The 15,651-nt window shown below is 39.3% G+C and overlaps 1 protein-coding gene across 1 annotated transcript in view; it reads left to right on the top strand.

Moving 5' to 3' along the window:
• Window positions 1–15,651, top strand: part of ADGRA3 (adhesion G protein-coupled receptor A3) — a 22,994-nt gene extending 7,343 nt beyond the window's left edge. Inside the window, exons 3-19 of the mRNA XM_053458330.1 lie at window positions 1,492–1,563; window positions 2,097–2,168; window positions 2,945–3,016; window positions 3,758–3,918; window positions 5,354–5,567; window positions 6,133–6,297; window positions 7,509–7,710; window positions 8,425–8,574; window positions 8,690–8,851; window positions 9,283–9,486; window positions 10,120–10,333; window positions 10,842–11,050; window positions 12,036–12,160; window positions 12,599–12,722; window positions 12,963–13,105; window positions 13,879–13,974; window positions 14,095–15,651. Coding sequence (XP_053314305.1) covers window positions 1,492–1,563; window positions 2,097–2,168; window positions 2,945–3,016; window positions 3,758–3,918; window positions 5,354–5,567; window positions 6,133–6,297; window positions 7,509–7,710; window positions 8,425–8,574; window positions 8,690–8,851; window positions 9,283–9,486; window positions 10,120–10,333; window positions 10,842–11,050; window positions 12,036–12,160; window positions 12,599–12,722; window positions 12,963–13,105; window positions 13,879–13,974; window positions 14,095–15,337 — 3,628 coding nt within the window. The 3' untranslated portion in view covers window positions 15,338–15,651. The remainder of the gene's footprint in view (window positions 1–1,491; window positions 1,564–2,096; window positions 2,169–2,944; window positions 3,017–3,757; window positions 3,919–5,353; window positions 5,568–6,132; window positions 6,298–7,508; window positions 7,711–8,424; window positions 8,575–8,689; window positions 8,852–9,282; window positions 9,487–10,119; window positions 10,334–10,841; window positions 11,051–12,035; window positions 12,161–12,598; window positions 12,723–12,962; window positions 13,106–13,878; window positions 13,975–14,094) is intronic.

Raw genomic sequence — 15,651 nt, 5'->3', positions numbered from 1 at the left:
ATACCATATTTATATTTATATTATTAAAATTCAAGGTGACCAACTTTTTCTATAGCTTAATAGAGACTTGAGAACAATTATTAATGCATATGCGTGTGTATGTATGTATATATATATATGTGTGTGTATGTATATATGTATATGTTGATCAGTATTCCTTCGGACCTGATGAAGGGAGGATAACTCTCCAAAGCTTGTCTTTTAAATGTTATGTTAGTCCAATAAAAAAGGTATCACCGCATACTCTGCAATACTCAGAGACTAATACGGCTTCATCCATTTACATTATATGTATATGTATATGTATATATATATATATATATATATATAAAAACATTGGGTGTCCATATGATCTGAGGGTCCATGACTCAAAATCTTGTGATGCTGCAGCCTAACTTTTATATTATATTACGTTGAATGTACTTCCCTCTTTTGGTTCCTATAATCACATTGGCTCTTAAAATCCTCTGATTTTATTTTTTATTACGGTATTGATTGCTGTCCACGGAAATATACGGACATAAATGCCCCATATCGTAATGCATAGAAGAGGCCAAAGCTATTGCTGAATGCATATAAGTCCCTGTCAGTCGAGGTCATGTATGTGATGAACAGTGCAGTGGATTCACCAGTGGGTTACAGCTCTGCAGAGAATACATCGGGTAGTAGCGTGTAAAACAGAATCTGGTGGGAAAACATACACATTCATCATGCAAACCCACAACTTCAATACAGAAAATTAAAAACCCTCGCGTTCATAGGTGAGCTACAGCCCTAAGAAAGGTGACCAACTTTCTTTATACCATCATATCGGGTGTGTAAGCGGGGCTGCCCTTCAAGTTTACCATCTGATACAAATACGTTTCTAATGTTGACCTAAATAAAAGAAAACAAATGAAAACCAAACTGCTACCAAAAAGCAACAACTTGCCGGTGTATCGGCTTTACCAGCTCGGTGGGAAGCTGCATCTCCCTGTGGTTGGCACACATTTATCTACCTATTTGGATAGCGCCATAAGTAGATTAGGGGTCGACATAGGTTTGTAGCGTTTAGGGCATAATCACATATTCATAGAATGCAGGGAAATGGCAAATAAACACTCAAAAAGTTAGGTGCCACCAAGAACAATTTTAGGAGCCCCAGCATCTTGATGAAATTTGTCAAGCGGTTGTGTTGCTGAAACAATGAGCTCCCTGTTGGTTATCAATATTTGCTGGGCATGTTCCTTCAGTACACTTTTTATTAGTTTGTATTGTGTTTTGTCACTGTATTTTTTACCTTTTTTGGTAAAAATATTGAAAGCAAGTTATGAAAACAGCTGTAAATTTTTTAGCTTGTATAAATTTGCTGGCTTATTACTCCTTCTATTAAAAGACCTATTTTTACACTTTGTCCTCTTCCCCAAAATAGAGAATATGATCATTGGCTGTAAAAAGGAAACTATTATGTTTAAATTAGCTTTGTTTCGTGTATTATGTTTTTTTATACAGGGATCTTCGAAATAACCTGATAAGTTCAATCGAGCCTGGTGCGTTTGTAGGACTTGGATCTCTAAAAAGGCTGTAAGTAATTTAATGCTTATAAAATATCCATACATACCTGTACGGTGCATATGTATGTTTAGTTGAAATGTAGCGGTTAAGAGGGGAGGTGGCGTAGCTGGTCGTCAGCCAGGATGGTCATGGGGTGGTTATGTTGTCGAGGTCCCCGACTCGACTGTACCTGACCTTCTGCACAGCTCAAACTACGTTTTCCACTCTGCCAGTTCGATGGGTTCACTTAGACCCTTATACGCTCTTCTTCTCTCCCTCCCTTCCCGCTCGTTTCTCAGCTTCCTTTTCTGATCCATCCCTTCCGCCTCACCCCAGCCCTCGACGAACAATATAAAAAAAAAATGTGGTGGTTGTTTCTCTGTTCCGGAGAAGGATCATGTAGACCGTCTATCTAACGCAGTCCCGAACAAATGACAACCAGGACAGGAAAACCTGTTAACCCCCCCCCCCAGCATAGATCATATACCAATTTACACAATCCCGCAACTTTACAGAGATTAACACAGATCAACAATTGCATCAACGTATGTCTTGTGTTTCAGAGACCTTGCAAACAACAGAGTGGGATGCCTGAGTACGGACACCTTCAAGGGGCTGACTAACCTTGTCCGACTGTGAGTACAAGTGCGCCTTTTTAAAGTATTGCATTGCAGAGTTGGAGATAGAAGCAAATGCTAGCCAGGTCCATTTATAGAAAAAAGAAAAAAATAAGAGATATTTGAAAGATGTCTTGCTTGCAAATGTCCAAGGTCTGGCAGACACGTAGTTTTCTGAAGACCTCAACCTTCTAAATCTGTTATATTTACTAATGCATCTCTCTTAAAATGAATCTCATTCATCCACCTTCGCAATTAAACACTTTTTTGCCATGTTTGGAACCGGGGAACGTTAACAGATTGCTATTCAACAATGCCTGTGAGTCTCTCAGATTTGGTTTGATGAGAATCCTAGGAGTTCAGGAATATCTGCAGAGCTATATGTTGCCCGTTCTGCTCTAGACTTAAATGTGCAGGAATGAAACCATTAAAAAGCTGGTATATTTTGGAATATTTAGCTTGCTGCACCAGTTTACCCCCCCCCAAGGCCCTTTATAATTACTTTTGTGGGTTATTGCGTGTGTGATCCTGAGATAGGCTGACGATGCTCTGTAACCTGATTGAACGAATGTTTACCAAATGTGGCATATGTTTTGTTTCCATTGTTAGCGATGTGACTTTTTTACAGCCCAACTTTTGTTTCTTTCTATACATGTTTAATATACCTCTGGGTCACATGCAGGCGGTCGCTCCCCAGCCTTGCCTCCATTTTACTGAATGTAATCTCTGGGGTATATTCTTTCATCGGTTTACTTTATGTGACATTGTGTTTTTTGTTTTTTTTTGATTTATAGAAATCTTTCAGGAAATTTATTTTCCTCGTTGCCACAAGGGACATTCGCTAATATGGCTTCTTTAAAATCAATGTAAGTATCTATCTATTGACACATTTTATGAACGTGTTAACATCATGTTTCACAGCGCTGTACAATGGACAAACAGGACATAACAGGTAATATATAATCTAGAAACAGGCGAGGAGGGCCCAGCTCAAATAATCTTATAATGACGTTAAAAACACAACTCTCCTGCCGATTTTTACTTTAGAGAAAGACCCCACTGGGCCAGTGATTTCATTCAGTTAAGTTTAACCGCCCTTCACATATTGGTTCATTGTTTGCACCGTTGTCTAAAGATATAAGATCACTGTATTAAGTAAAACTTTACTTTAAAAAAAAAAAAAAAAAAACAACAAAAAACAAAACTCTAATATCTCCGTCTCGGCACCAGCATTAGTATGGGCACAGAAGGCTGATTTAGTGACTCTTTGAATGAGTAAAGGTCTCTGGTCATGTTTTGTTATCTTCTTCTTCTATTAGATTATTAGTCACAGATAACACAGGTATCCGTATTTTATCAGCGCGTCAGATATATGTAACGATACAGATGTAATAGAGCTGCATAGCAGGGACTCAACCGATACAAAGGACGATTATCTGGATTAGTAAAGAACTGTTCAGTATGAAATCTGAGTGTCGCTGAGTATGAGTTTAGGCATGAGACCTGAGTAAATGGAAGTGTATCCATAGTAATGTGCTATAGTTTGTTTCTCGTCCTCCTTTCTGTGCTTTTTGCGCCGGCCTCAATGTGATTTTTGTGTTTTCCAGTGAGTTTCAGACGGATTATCTCCTGTGTGACTGTAACCTTCTGTGGATGTTACGTTGGACAAAGGAAAAAAATATCACCGCCCGGGACACGAAATGTGCTTTCCCCAAGTCGCTGCAAGGGCAACTGATTACAGCACTGAAACCGGAGCAACTCAGCTGTGGTAAGCAAGGGCCGTTTCATCTTTCCGTGTAAAGCGGACCAGTCTTTTATGCTGTATTATGTTATGTTGCCCTTATGGGCCGGATATTATAACAGTGGATGCGGTTACTTGGCTTCCTAAAATAAATAAATAATATACATGTAACAGATGACTTGAGTGAAATGTTTTACCCCGTCTTCCTTTGATTCAACAAATGACCCTTTTATTTTTTAATTTTCTTCTTTATCAGTTTCTTTTATTTCTGTTGAATTTTTTAATATAAAAATCACATGTTCTGTACACTTGGTTAGGAGTTACTGCTATGATATGCATTAATGAAAGACTTTTTCCTTCACATAAATGTGTTTGTAACATAAGATGTTCCTATGAAAATCTGCTAAGGCCATCGCTTTCTCCACTATTGGCACGACGGGCCATCTCTAAACCCAGCTTATGGGGAGGATTTTTGTGAGTTCACGCTCTCCATCTTGGCCTTCCATTAGTGTTGACTCACTAAGGTCAAGAGGGGGCCACTGGGAAGCCGAAGAAGCTCCTCTTCTCTGTGAAATAAACAAGCGGCAAAGTTACCGTACACTGATGCATGAACTTTAAAAAATGAAATATTTCTGCATCCAATGACAATAACATCCCAGCAGCCATTGCTTAGTGCTTTCCTGCCCAATAGTTATGAAATGCCCCAAAGTACCTGGAGTTAGTCAGCGTATTTAATGTCAACACCATGCAATCTCCAAATACGCGGATGTCTGTAGTTCATTCACTCGCTTTACAATCCTGCTCAACTAAATGTATTGTGAAATGTCAGCGACTGGCTTCTCCGAATGTGTTTTCCGTTCCCTGACAGATTGTGCACGCCCGTACGGGGTTAAATACCACCGTCTGAGAAAACAAAACACATTTAGTTTTGCCTGACGCGCCATTCTCCCTGTTTGCCAAAGAATAGGTTAAGCTCTCAATTTCTGTATGTTTTGCTTTTGGCATTATACTTCCTCGTCAGAAGCCCAAGCAAAGTTTAGGACCTCTGCTTATTCTGGTCCTTTCTATAGAACGTGAACATGGAGTAGAAATAGCTTTACTGCGATTACCTTTTAATGCTTTGTCCTCCGCTTCGGAAAAGAACAGACAGCACAACTTTTTGTCATGACTGATAACATTTATTATTTAAGGAAATTCATTTGTGAATGCTTATTTATTGCCTTCAGTGACCGTGGGTATTTTAGTTGCATTACTGGACGAGCATCTGTTAGATCGATGAGGATCTGGCAGATGTTTGTAGAGGTAGGGTTTAGGTGACATGCGTCCTGATGTTCGTAGACTTTATTTTGGGAAGTAGCAAATTGAGCACCGTTGGCCGCCTGTGTCTGGTAGTCAAGCGTTCTGTTGCTTATTTTTCTGGCAGGCAATGATTGAAATGCTGTGTTCTTTTGTCACAAACCAGAATCTCCTCTCGAGCTGCCCTCGTTTTACATGAGCCCGTCACATCGTCAGGTTGTGTTCGAAGGCGACAGTCTTCCGTTCCAGTGCATGGCGTCGTATATCGACCAGGACATGCAGGTGCTGTGGTACCAAGATGGAAAGATCGTGGAAACGGATGAATCACAGGGTATTTTCGTTGAGAAGAACATGATTCACAATTGCTCCTTAATCGCAAGGTGTGTATAAACGGCTTTTTGGGGCATTGCCATTTATATGTATATTGCATGTGAAACAAAGTATATAAATTTGTCATCGTAGTTCTTATGAGTTCTATAAATACTTAAAAAATACAACTCTTAAATAGCCTCTCCTATATCACGCGTATCATCACAGGGAAAAATGTCCATCAACATATGAAAATAATCCTGTGCTCGGGTACAGTGTAGAACTAAATGCTAGGCAAACCTCCTCAGCAGGACAGAACTAATTACCAGAGTTTACGTTCCAGTATTTATGAGCTTTTTCGGAGGAGGAAACTGGGATTTTTTTCATAGCTTTCCCTCTTGCTGAGCTAGTGTTTTTTTTTTTTTTTTTTTTTTTTTTTTTTTGTGGTATATTTTACTGTTCTTTAAATATCACGTTGTCACAAACTCTGACAAAACTAGCAACAACATTGTAGCATTGTAATCCATTAGTATAATGAGACGAGTCCCCTTATTTCTTTATTTCCTCAAGCAAATTAAAAAAAAAATTAAGTATAAGTGGTAATTACATTTTTTTTTCTTTCTTTCTCCATAAAAGTGCCCTTACGATCTCCAACATCCAAGCTGGTTCCACCGGAAACTGGGGGTGCCAGGTCCAAAGCAGGCGTGGAAACAACACGAGAACGGTGGATATCGTGGTGCTGGAGAGCTCCCCCAAGTACTGCCCTTCAGAAAGGCTCATAAACAACAAAGGAGACTTCAGGTGAGTGGTTATCCATTGTTACTGTTATACAGAAACTATAGTAGGCCGTACAGTATGTGTTCTTGAATGGGAAAAAGATGGGTGCAGCCATTCATGATTAGGACAAATGTTGTGTGCTTTTTTTTTTGGAAACCATCCAAGGTGTGCCAATTTGTCACCCAGACCCGAGATACACTGAATAAACTCATAATGTGTCCCGTAGAACTGTGAAAGTGGGGGGCTGCATAACATACCACTTGGCAGAAACTCTGATGGAAGATGAAAGCTTTCCCACTAGAGTTTTCCACCACTTGCTGAAAGTGTGCGTAACACAGGTGAATTTATTTCAGCCACACATAAAAAAAACTATAAAAAGACACATGAAGCATTCCATAAACTGCCGTATTATCAGCGTCGGCAGAGCTGTCCGTCCGATGCTTCGTGCTCAATTCACTCTTAGTCACAGACTAAAAGGAGGCTTTAAGCCTGCAATCGATACCAAAACCACATTATCCAGCGTATGCACAAAGCTAAAAATGTATAACACAAAACAAATACGCAGGGCATTAAAAGTACCGCGCCGCCAAAACTAAAGAACGTGAGTCCGAAGAAGAAACCTTTGAATTCTCCAAAGCTTACGTGATTTCACATCTTTTTCTGTTTGTCCGATAAAAGCTACCAGCTTTGCCTAAAGACTACATTTTTTTTTTCCCTTTCCCAAACAAATTTGTTAAGACTTTAGGCAAAGAAAAAAAAAAAAATACATGAAATTCCATAAGCTTCCTAGCCCTCCGAATCATGTTCTTACTTCCCACAGTGCGGTACTTTCTCTGTGTTTGTCCATTAAATGATATAAACTTTGCATAAAGTCTCGCATTATTTTCTGCCTCCGATTATATTTCCGCATGCTCGCTTTTTTTTTGTTTTGCGTATGAACTTTCATAGCTTGTGAATAAGTGCATTTCACTCGCAAAATGTATCCTGGGCAGCTTTGTAACCAGACTGCTAATACAGTGGTTTGCGGTGTGTTTTTAATGTGATGACAATAAATATAAAATATAATAAATGCTGGTTTCGTTAATTCTAATAAAATCCCCTGCGCTGCCCACACTTTAAGAATGAGGTAAATAGTAGGCTTTTATAATCTGTGTATTTTGGGTTATTATTTTGTTTAACATTGTTGTCAGAATCCCGCTATTTCAGTTTTGTGATCTAATTCTTGAACCCCTTAGGTGGCCCAGAACATTGGCAGGCATTACCGCATACCTACTGTGCACGCGATATTCTGTCGGCAGCGGCATATATCCTGGCAATCAGCAAGATGACATAAGAGCCTGGCGCAGATGTGACAGAGGGGGCTTTTGGGCAGAGGAAGACTATTCCCAATGCCAGTATGCAAATGATGTCACGCGGGTCCTATTTATGTTCAATCAGGTAAATTTCTACTTTTCTGAAATGTATAGATATGGCCGAAGAAGAGGATACTGGTAAACAGCTAAACTACCATCATCCTCAACCAGTTTATGACCTCAAAGCTGCTGCCAAACACATGCACCAACGCAAAAACACATTTTAAATATGTTTTTGTTATATGGATAGTCTTATAATGTGAAAATTTAGGGCCAGAAAAGGTAAAATGGTGTGTGTTGGCTGCAGCCTTTTAAATAATGATAACCCTGTAGATTGGAAATGAGTTAAATGAGCAATCTAGTCCCTAAAATTGGTTTTGTTGCACAAACTCCAGAGCCTTTTTACTCAATGCAAGCAGTCTAAGTTTTTGGAGTTCTGTCTCATTTGAGTCGGACTCTTGTTGGCTCTACTGAAACCTGTGAGCATCCAGATACATATGATTGGCCACTTTGATTTTTCATGGGAGTTCCGCTCACGATGCGCCTCCATCCAGTAGAGGTAGCTGGCGGAGAAGAACTCCAATAACTTACATTTGGAAAAAACATAGATGTTGTAAAAAATCGCCCAGAAAATAAACATGTTTCAGGACATGTCCAGCTCTGTTTCCCAAACAAATTGCTAAAGTAACAGTTTATTTTAGTGTGATTACAGCAGTTGAACCACTTTTCATGAAATGTGTGCTCTCTTTTTTAAAAGGATTTTTTTTTGTATCTTTTCTTTTTTTCTTCCCCCTCTCAGATGGCTCTTAATGTCACAAACATAGTAACTACAGCCAAACAGTTGCTAGCATATACCGTAGAAGCTGCCAATTTCTCCGACAAGATGGATGTGATCTTTGTCGCCGAAATTATCGAGAATTTTGGCAAATTTGTTGAAAAGCACAAAGAGGTATGTAAAATCATTGCGTTTGGCAAACGAGAGAGCGCGGAAACATTTGGTTTGGCGCGCTGGCCGCAAACCTGGTTTTGGCTAAAATAACGAATACGGTTTCATTCTCCTGCAGCTGGGTGATGTCATCGTCGACATAGCGAGCAACATAATGCTAGCCGACGAGCGCGTTTTATGGATGGCTCAGACGGAGGCTAAAGCTTGCACCCGTATCGTGCTGTGCTTGCAGCGCATTTCCACGTTCAGACTGGTAAACGGAGCGCAAGTCTATTCCACTGTAAGTAACTCCAGGAGAGGTTAGCCTTGGCAATATACATCGCACTAGGTGTATGAAAAAACAGACTTATCTTTATTAATAGTCATGTGTTTTATGCAGAAGGAAGGCTGCTTGCATTATTTATTTTTATTATTTATAATTTTTTCCCTAATTTTAAGACATTTTAAACACTGGTATAAAATTACATTTGCAGTTAAAGTTGTCCTACAAATTCTCTTATACCAGAGATTTAATTCTAGTTTTATTTCCCATTTAGCAATATCTTTGGGTAATGTTTTATAGCTAATGCCCTAATCATCGCTCTGCAGTTTTTATCCTTTTTTGTATTTTTTTTTAAATGAAATGTTTGGTGACTTTGTCCATTTTCATGGGAATTAACAGTTTTTGATAGTACTTTTATACCAATGTCTACTTTTTCTTTATGTCTGCAGTATTCCCCAAACATTGCTTTAGATGCATACATTATCAAATCGAACCTCTTCACCGGGATGACTTGCACCGTGCTTCAGAAGGGGACTGCTGCGGATCGCATTATACTCGCAGACTCCGGCAGACGAGATCCAGATGGCAACCAGGATAAACAACTCGGCTTCAAATGCAATGTTTCAAACACATTCAGTAGCTCGGCATTTAAGGTAATGCTCGCTAATCAAATAACTTTATGGGTTTACTAAACCCTGTACCCTCCTGCAGTTTATTATAAGCTGATGTATTCTAAAACAAAGACGTCGGGGGTAATTGCGGCAGCAACGTTCCTGTGAATAGGTGAATTGCATTTTATCCGTATTTGAATGCCATTTTTCTTCATCTGGAGCAAAAATGGTCTATTGTTATTAGGATCTCATCGTGTACAGGTGGATTAGTCAAAACCAATAAAAAGAAACTTTAAAAAAAAAGAGCTGTAGATATTCAGTTTTCTCTTTAAAACCTGGCAACCTAACACAATTTTATTACAAATATTGTTAAGCAACATTGGGGGGATATAAAAAGTGTTTCTTATGCTGTTTCTTATCACAGGGACAATCCTGACAGTTGAACTATAACATATTGGTTTGCTGTGGTTCCAAGACCGCTTCTTTTTTTTTTTTTTTTACATGTTATAGAGCCAGCGTACACTTACGCTTAAAAATCAGTCTGTCATAGCACATTAAAGTTTATTCTAACGGGTGTTAATGGGTAATTACTATACTATTTGGAAGTATTGTCTTGGTTTTTTTGCTATTATTCAGTAATAATATTGGTTTTAACCGTTTTTTTTTACATTTCAGAACACAGTCGTGGAGGCATCTATTCAGCTTCCTTCTGCGCTCTTCATCCCAACGGAAAAGCGCGATAGACGGGGAATAGACGAATCTGTGTACAGGCTGCAGCTTATTGCTTTTCGGAACGGAAAGCTTTTTCCTGCTACGGGAAACTCCACACACCTTGCAGATGCTGGCAAGAGGCGATCAGTAGTCAGCCCCGTTATCCTCGCCAAACTAGGTTTGTATAAAGATGCCGGTACTTTACATTAGTCGCATCCGAGGACCTTAATCCTAATGTTTATCTAAAGTCCACCTGACTGCCCGCTCGTTAATCTAGAGCCCATCGAAATATTATTATCTTTTATTTATATAGCGCCAACAGTTTACGCAGCACTTAATACAATACATATATTCAAGGGGTATGACAAGACAAGAATTGATAGACTAAGACAAACCGATACATTAGGTGGAGGGACCCCTGCTCGCAAGCTTACAGTCTTGAGATACATGATACATGAAGTCGCAGGCCTTGTCATTTGCATATTTTGTAGACCAGTGCACTTTAAAGCAACTCATTCGAAAAAAGGAAATTTTCATCCTAATCTGTCTTTAAAATGGATATTCTGCTGTGTTTTTTGTTACTTTTGCATTTTTACTGAATCATCTTCTACTACCTCTTCTTCCTTTGTGTTAATATTGGCCTTATTGTTTCATGTGACTAGATTTCCTTTACATTCTGCTTCCAGATGGTCCAAACCGAAACATTCCTAATGTCCCTATTAACGTTACACTACGGCGCATCGCACATGGCAATGATGCCGTGGCAGCTCAGTGGGATTTTGATCTGCTTGATGGGCATGGTGGATGGACATCAGAAGGCTGTGATATAATTGCATCAGATGAAAACATAACTACTATCCAGTGCAACTCTCTCGGGAACTATGCTGTGTTAATGGTACGATGGATGAGCCAGAATCCGTGATTAAGGGAATGAGTGAATTAATGTTTGTGAATGCGTGTGTGTGTGATAGCATTGATGTGTAAGTGGGTGGGAGGATACCATGGCACAGGGAGGCTGTATTCACTCTCCTATCATGCCCAGGCAGCCAGTACATGCTGGAACCAGGGCATGATAGGAGTATGATTGCTGTTAACAATCATAAATATATATTGGTGTTGATTTTTTTGGTCCAATTTTGGAGCGTTACTTACTTTAAAAGTGTGGTTGTTTTTTTTTTCCCGTTTGTTTTTTTTAAAGGTGTGGGGGGGGGGCTAGGTTTCGTTTCGGCCAAGCGAATGCTGAATTTTTGGTTTGGGTCCAGAATTTTCATTTCAGTGCATTCCTATAAATATATATTTTATATATATATATATATATGTTTAACTTACTCTTTATCTGCCAAACATACGGCTCACCGGTAGAATAACTTACATCACAAAACATGCCAGTGTTTCCATATATCCACAGAAAGCTACATTTTTACTGTGTTTTCCCGATACCAAGTAAAGCTTTCTAGATCTTTACATATTTATAAAACCTGCAATTGTGTGTATCTTTAAGTCAAACAAAAGTTTTTTAGTCTGTTTACTGGGACACGGACTAATGTCTGAAACTGGTCCTTGAGGCTGTGTCGTTCCAAAGCAGATCTCTTTTATCTTTAACTGCCTATATTGGCTTTTTATGTTTACAACAAGCAGATTGGAATGCAGGTTGTTTGGATGACACCTAAATAGCATGGATCTGATCCAATGTGACAAATCACCAATTCTACACCCCTTTACGACTCAAAGATGGTGTTTTATGTGTCTGTCATGAAACTAATGGCCTGTCGGAGACACAGCTTTAATGGGTTGATCATGGTGTGTTTACTCGTGGGGCATTAAGGTTTTGTGGTCTGGTTTATGGTCGTAAAGCTAAAGGGATGTTCTTTTGTTTGAAGGACCTTACCGGAGCCGAGTTATTCCAGCCGCCTGCAAACTACTTGCACCCGGTGGTTTATGCTTCTGCGGTTGTGCTGCTTTTGTGCCTCGTGATGTTTATTGTCAGCTACATTTACTATCACAGGTATGAACTGAATGACCTTTTATACTCACAAGCAATATATTTTACAATTCTTAGCAATAAATAGTCCTATTTAATGTTGTGGGAAGACGACTACATATATAGTAGAAACCCATCTGATGAATACCTGTTGTCAGGATGCGTATAATTACTCCTCCCAGCTATATCTCCTGTTTTGTTTACATGCGTAAACGGTTTCGTTCAAAGCGAATACCTACAAAACCTCATTGATTGGGGAAAAACAATCACAAGCTATTGGTAGTTTTAGCAAATGCCTTTAGGTATATTAAAACAAGTCAAATGTATAGTTTTTGTAAAATAAAGGAAATTGGAGGGCATGTTCCGCTTTGTGGGGTTGTCTTGTTTAAATCAGTGAAGTTACGCGTTTGACTTTTTGTTTGTTTGCAGGTTAATAACTGAACTTTTTTCTTTTCTTTTCAGCTTGGTGCGAGTTAGCCTTAAAACCTGGCACATGCTGGTTAATCTTGGTATTCACATATTCCTAACATGTGCAATATATGTGGGGGGCATAACTCAAACAAAGTACGCCAGTGTATGCCAAGCGGTAAGTGAGAAGCGATATAAATATTTATATAAATATCGCAAGCGACAGAAACATGGATTTAGCCTACTAGATTTTTCTTACCAATAAATTAAGGCTAATATAAAATGATAATGTATAGAACTTTTAGCATGGAATTTTTTTTGGGGGGGGGGGTATTTTCCTTCAAGGCTTTATCTCTTATCCGACATTAGGAGTGGCAGATTTATTTCTCTGCGTTAATGTTGTTTACTTCTATTATAGATGGGAATTCTCCTGCATTACTCCACTCTCGCAACTGTCCTCTGGGTGGGTGTTACAGCGCGCAACATATATAAGCAAGTGACAAAGAAAGCCAAGCGCCAGGACCCGGATGAGATGCCCCCCCCACCAAGACCAATGCTCAGGTAATTCTAGTAGCCTACATTAAAGCGTAACTATGATTAAAGGCTAACTCTATGCACCCGTGCCGGGAAGATGCATTATGGTGACCACGGTAAATGTACATTTATTTGAGGCTGTCGGTAGGGTATTGTGTCCCTTAAAGCTTTTTAAGTGTCCCATAGTAAGCAGTGAATTATTTTATATTTAATGGATGTAAATAAAAAGCCTCCGTCTTTTTAAACCGCGTTCGGCTGAAGTGGTAAGAGTGCTCATCGGTTCAGAGTCTCTCCGTCTGGTACTACTGTGTAAGAACCGGTGCCGTCGAAACATCGTGACCTTACGCTATAAGTGTGAATTGTAATTGAATACAACATTCTTCAGGCTATTGTTCCAGTGACTCGGTACAGTAACATCGCATATATGCATGACGCCCATCAGTGTCCCTGTAAAACACCCTTATTCTGCCACAGAACAGTGCCGAATGGATTGAAAAATACGTTTAACCCTAAAGATTGTGCTTGTGTGTGTTTATGGACAATTAGCGGCAATTATGGTATTTTATATATCGCAGTCTCTTGTTTCTGATGATGGAGGTGTGTATAGGAATAAACATTCTCCACTAGATGGCAGGAGACATCTGTATTTAACACACCATTTACCTTAAAAAGAGTACTTTCTTAATAACGTTAAAAATTTAATACATTCACCAAATAAAACTTACTAAACTAACTTACTAATTTTTTTTTTTTACCAACTGCTTTTTATTGTGTTTTGATTGATTTTCATTTTGTTTTAGATTTTATCTCATCGGTGGTGGGATCCCAGTCATCGTTTGTGGTATAACAGCAGCAGCAAATATAAAAAACTATGGAAATCAACCAAATGCACCATAGTAAGTACTTAATTTTGTATCTTTCATTAATCCAATTATAATTCCACCGAACACATACTTTACCCATTATTCCTGCTAACTTTTTTTTTTTTTTTTTTTTTTTTTTTTTTTTTTTTTTAGCTGTTGGATGGCTTGGGAACCCAGCTTGGGAGCTTTTTATGGACCAGCCAGCTTCATAGTTTTCATCAATTGTATGTACTTCCTCAGCATTTTCATTCAGTTAAAACGACATCCCGATCGAGTATTTGAACTCAAGGAACAAACAGAAGAGCAACAGCGGCTAGCGGCCAGCGAGAGCGGCGAGGGCAACCAGCCAGATTCCCTTTCGGTGTCCTTGGTATCAAATTCAGCCTTGGAGAACGAGCAGACCTTTCAGGCACAGCTGCTCGGAGCCAGCCTCACGCTCTTCCTTTATGTGTCTCTGTGGATATTTGGTGCTCTGGCAGTCTCTCTAAACTATCCAATGGACTTGGTGTTTAGCTGTTTCTTTGGTGTGACCAGTTTAAGCCTCGGTGCCTTCCTGGTTGTCCACCACTGCATGAACAGGGAAGACTTGAGACGTGCTTTGATAAATACGTTTTGCAACGGCAGGAGCGCTTATTTTGTTCAGGTTAACGTACAGCCGTCCAACTCGACTACGACTAGTAGTGAAGCTCCTAAATGTACAAACAGCAGCGCCGAGTCTTCCTGCACAAACAAGAGTGCTTCTAGCGTTAAAAACTCGTCACAAGGATGTAAGCTGACCAATTTGCAAGCCGCCGCAGCACAGTGCAATACGGCTCCTTTACCGTTAAACACGGCCCCTCAACTTGATAATAGCCTAACGGAGCATTCAGTGGACAATGAGATAAAAATGCATGTTGCCCCTGTGGAAGTTCAGTATCGGTCCAATGGCCACCCCTCTAGACATCACAAGAACCGAAGTAAAGGCCACCGGTCGAGTAGACTTACGGTCCTTCGAGAATATGCCTACGACGTCCCCACAAGCGTGGAAGGAAGTGTTCAAAGTGCAGCGCCAAAGAGTCGCCAAAGTCACGGCGAGGGGCATTCTCGGAGCAGGAGAGCGTACTTGGCTTACAGAGAGCGCCATTTCAACCAGTGCCATCAAGACAGTAGCGATGCCGGGAGTACTCTTCCCAGATACAGCAGAAACCTGGAAAAGGTAACATTTAATAACAACAAAAAAGACATTTTGAGAGAACCAATCGGTGTTGAGCTTGAAAGCCAACAAAAATCATACGGTTTAAATTTAGCCGTTCAAAATGAGCCTGCCAAAGACGATATTACAGCGGAACCACCTAAAAACGCGGACAACAATGGAAATGTACGTACTGGACTATGGAAGCATGAAACTACTGTGTAGTATCTCTCATTCAGTATGAGAATTTCCTAAGAACTCATTCATATAAAGACTTGTTGAATAAAATGTTTACAACATTTTTTTAATGCTATTTTTGGGAGAATACAAACTATGAAGAAGATTTGCTGTTTTAAATCACTTTTTTTTTTGAAGATGACAATCTGTGTGTGATGTTTTTTATTTTTTTAAATACTTTTTAAGAAAAGCAAGAAAAATTAGTTTTTTGTATTTTTTGATATATAATGAATGCCTTGTTTCCAAACTATTTTGTATTTAAAATTGTAATAAATTGCTTTTTTTTTTCTACAGCCACAAAA

Source organism: Spea bombifrons, chromosome 1 (assembly GCF_027358695.1).
Source record: "Spea bombifrons isolate aSpeBom1 chromosome 1, aSpeBom1.2.pri, whole genome shotgun sequence".
Lineage (NCBI taxonomy): Eukaryota > Metazoa > Chordata > Amphibia > Anura > Pelobatidae > Spea > Spea bombifrons.
This window is presented reverse-complemented; position numbering and strand designations above follow the sequence as displayed.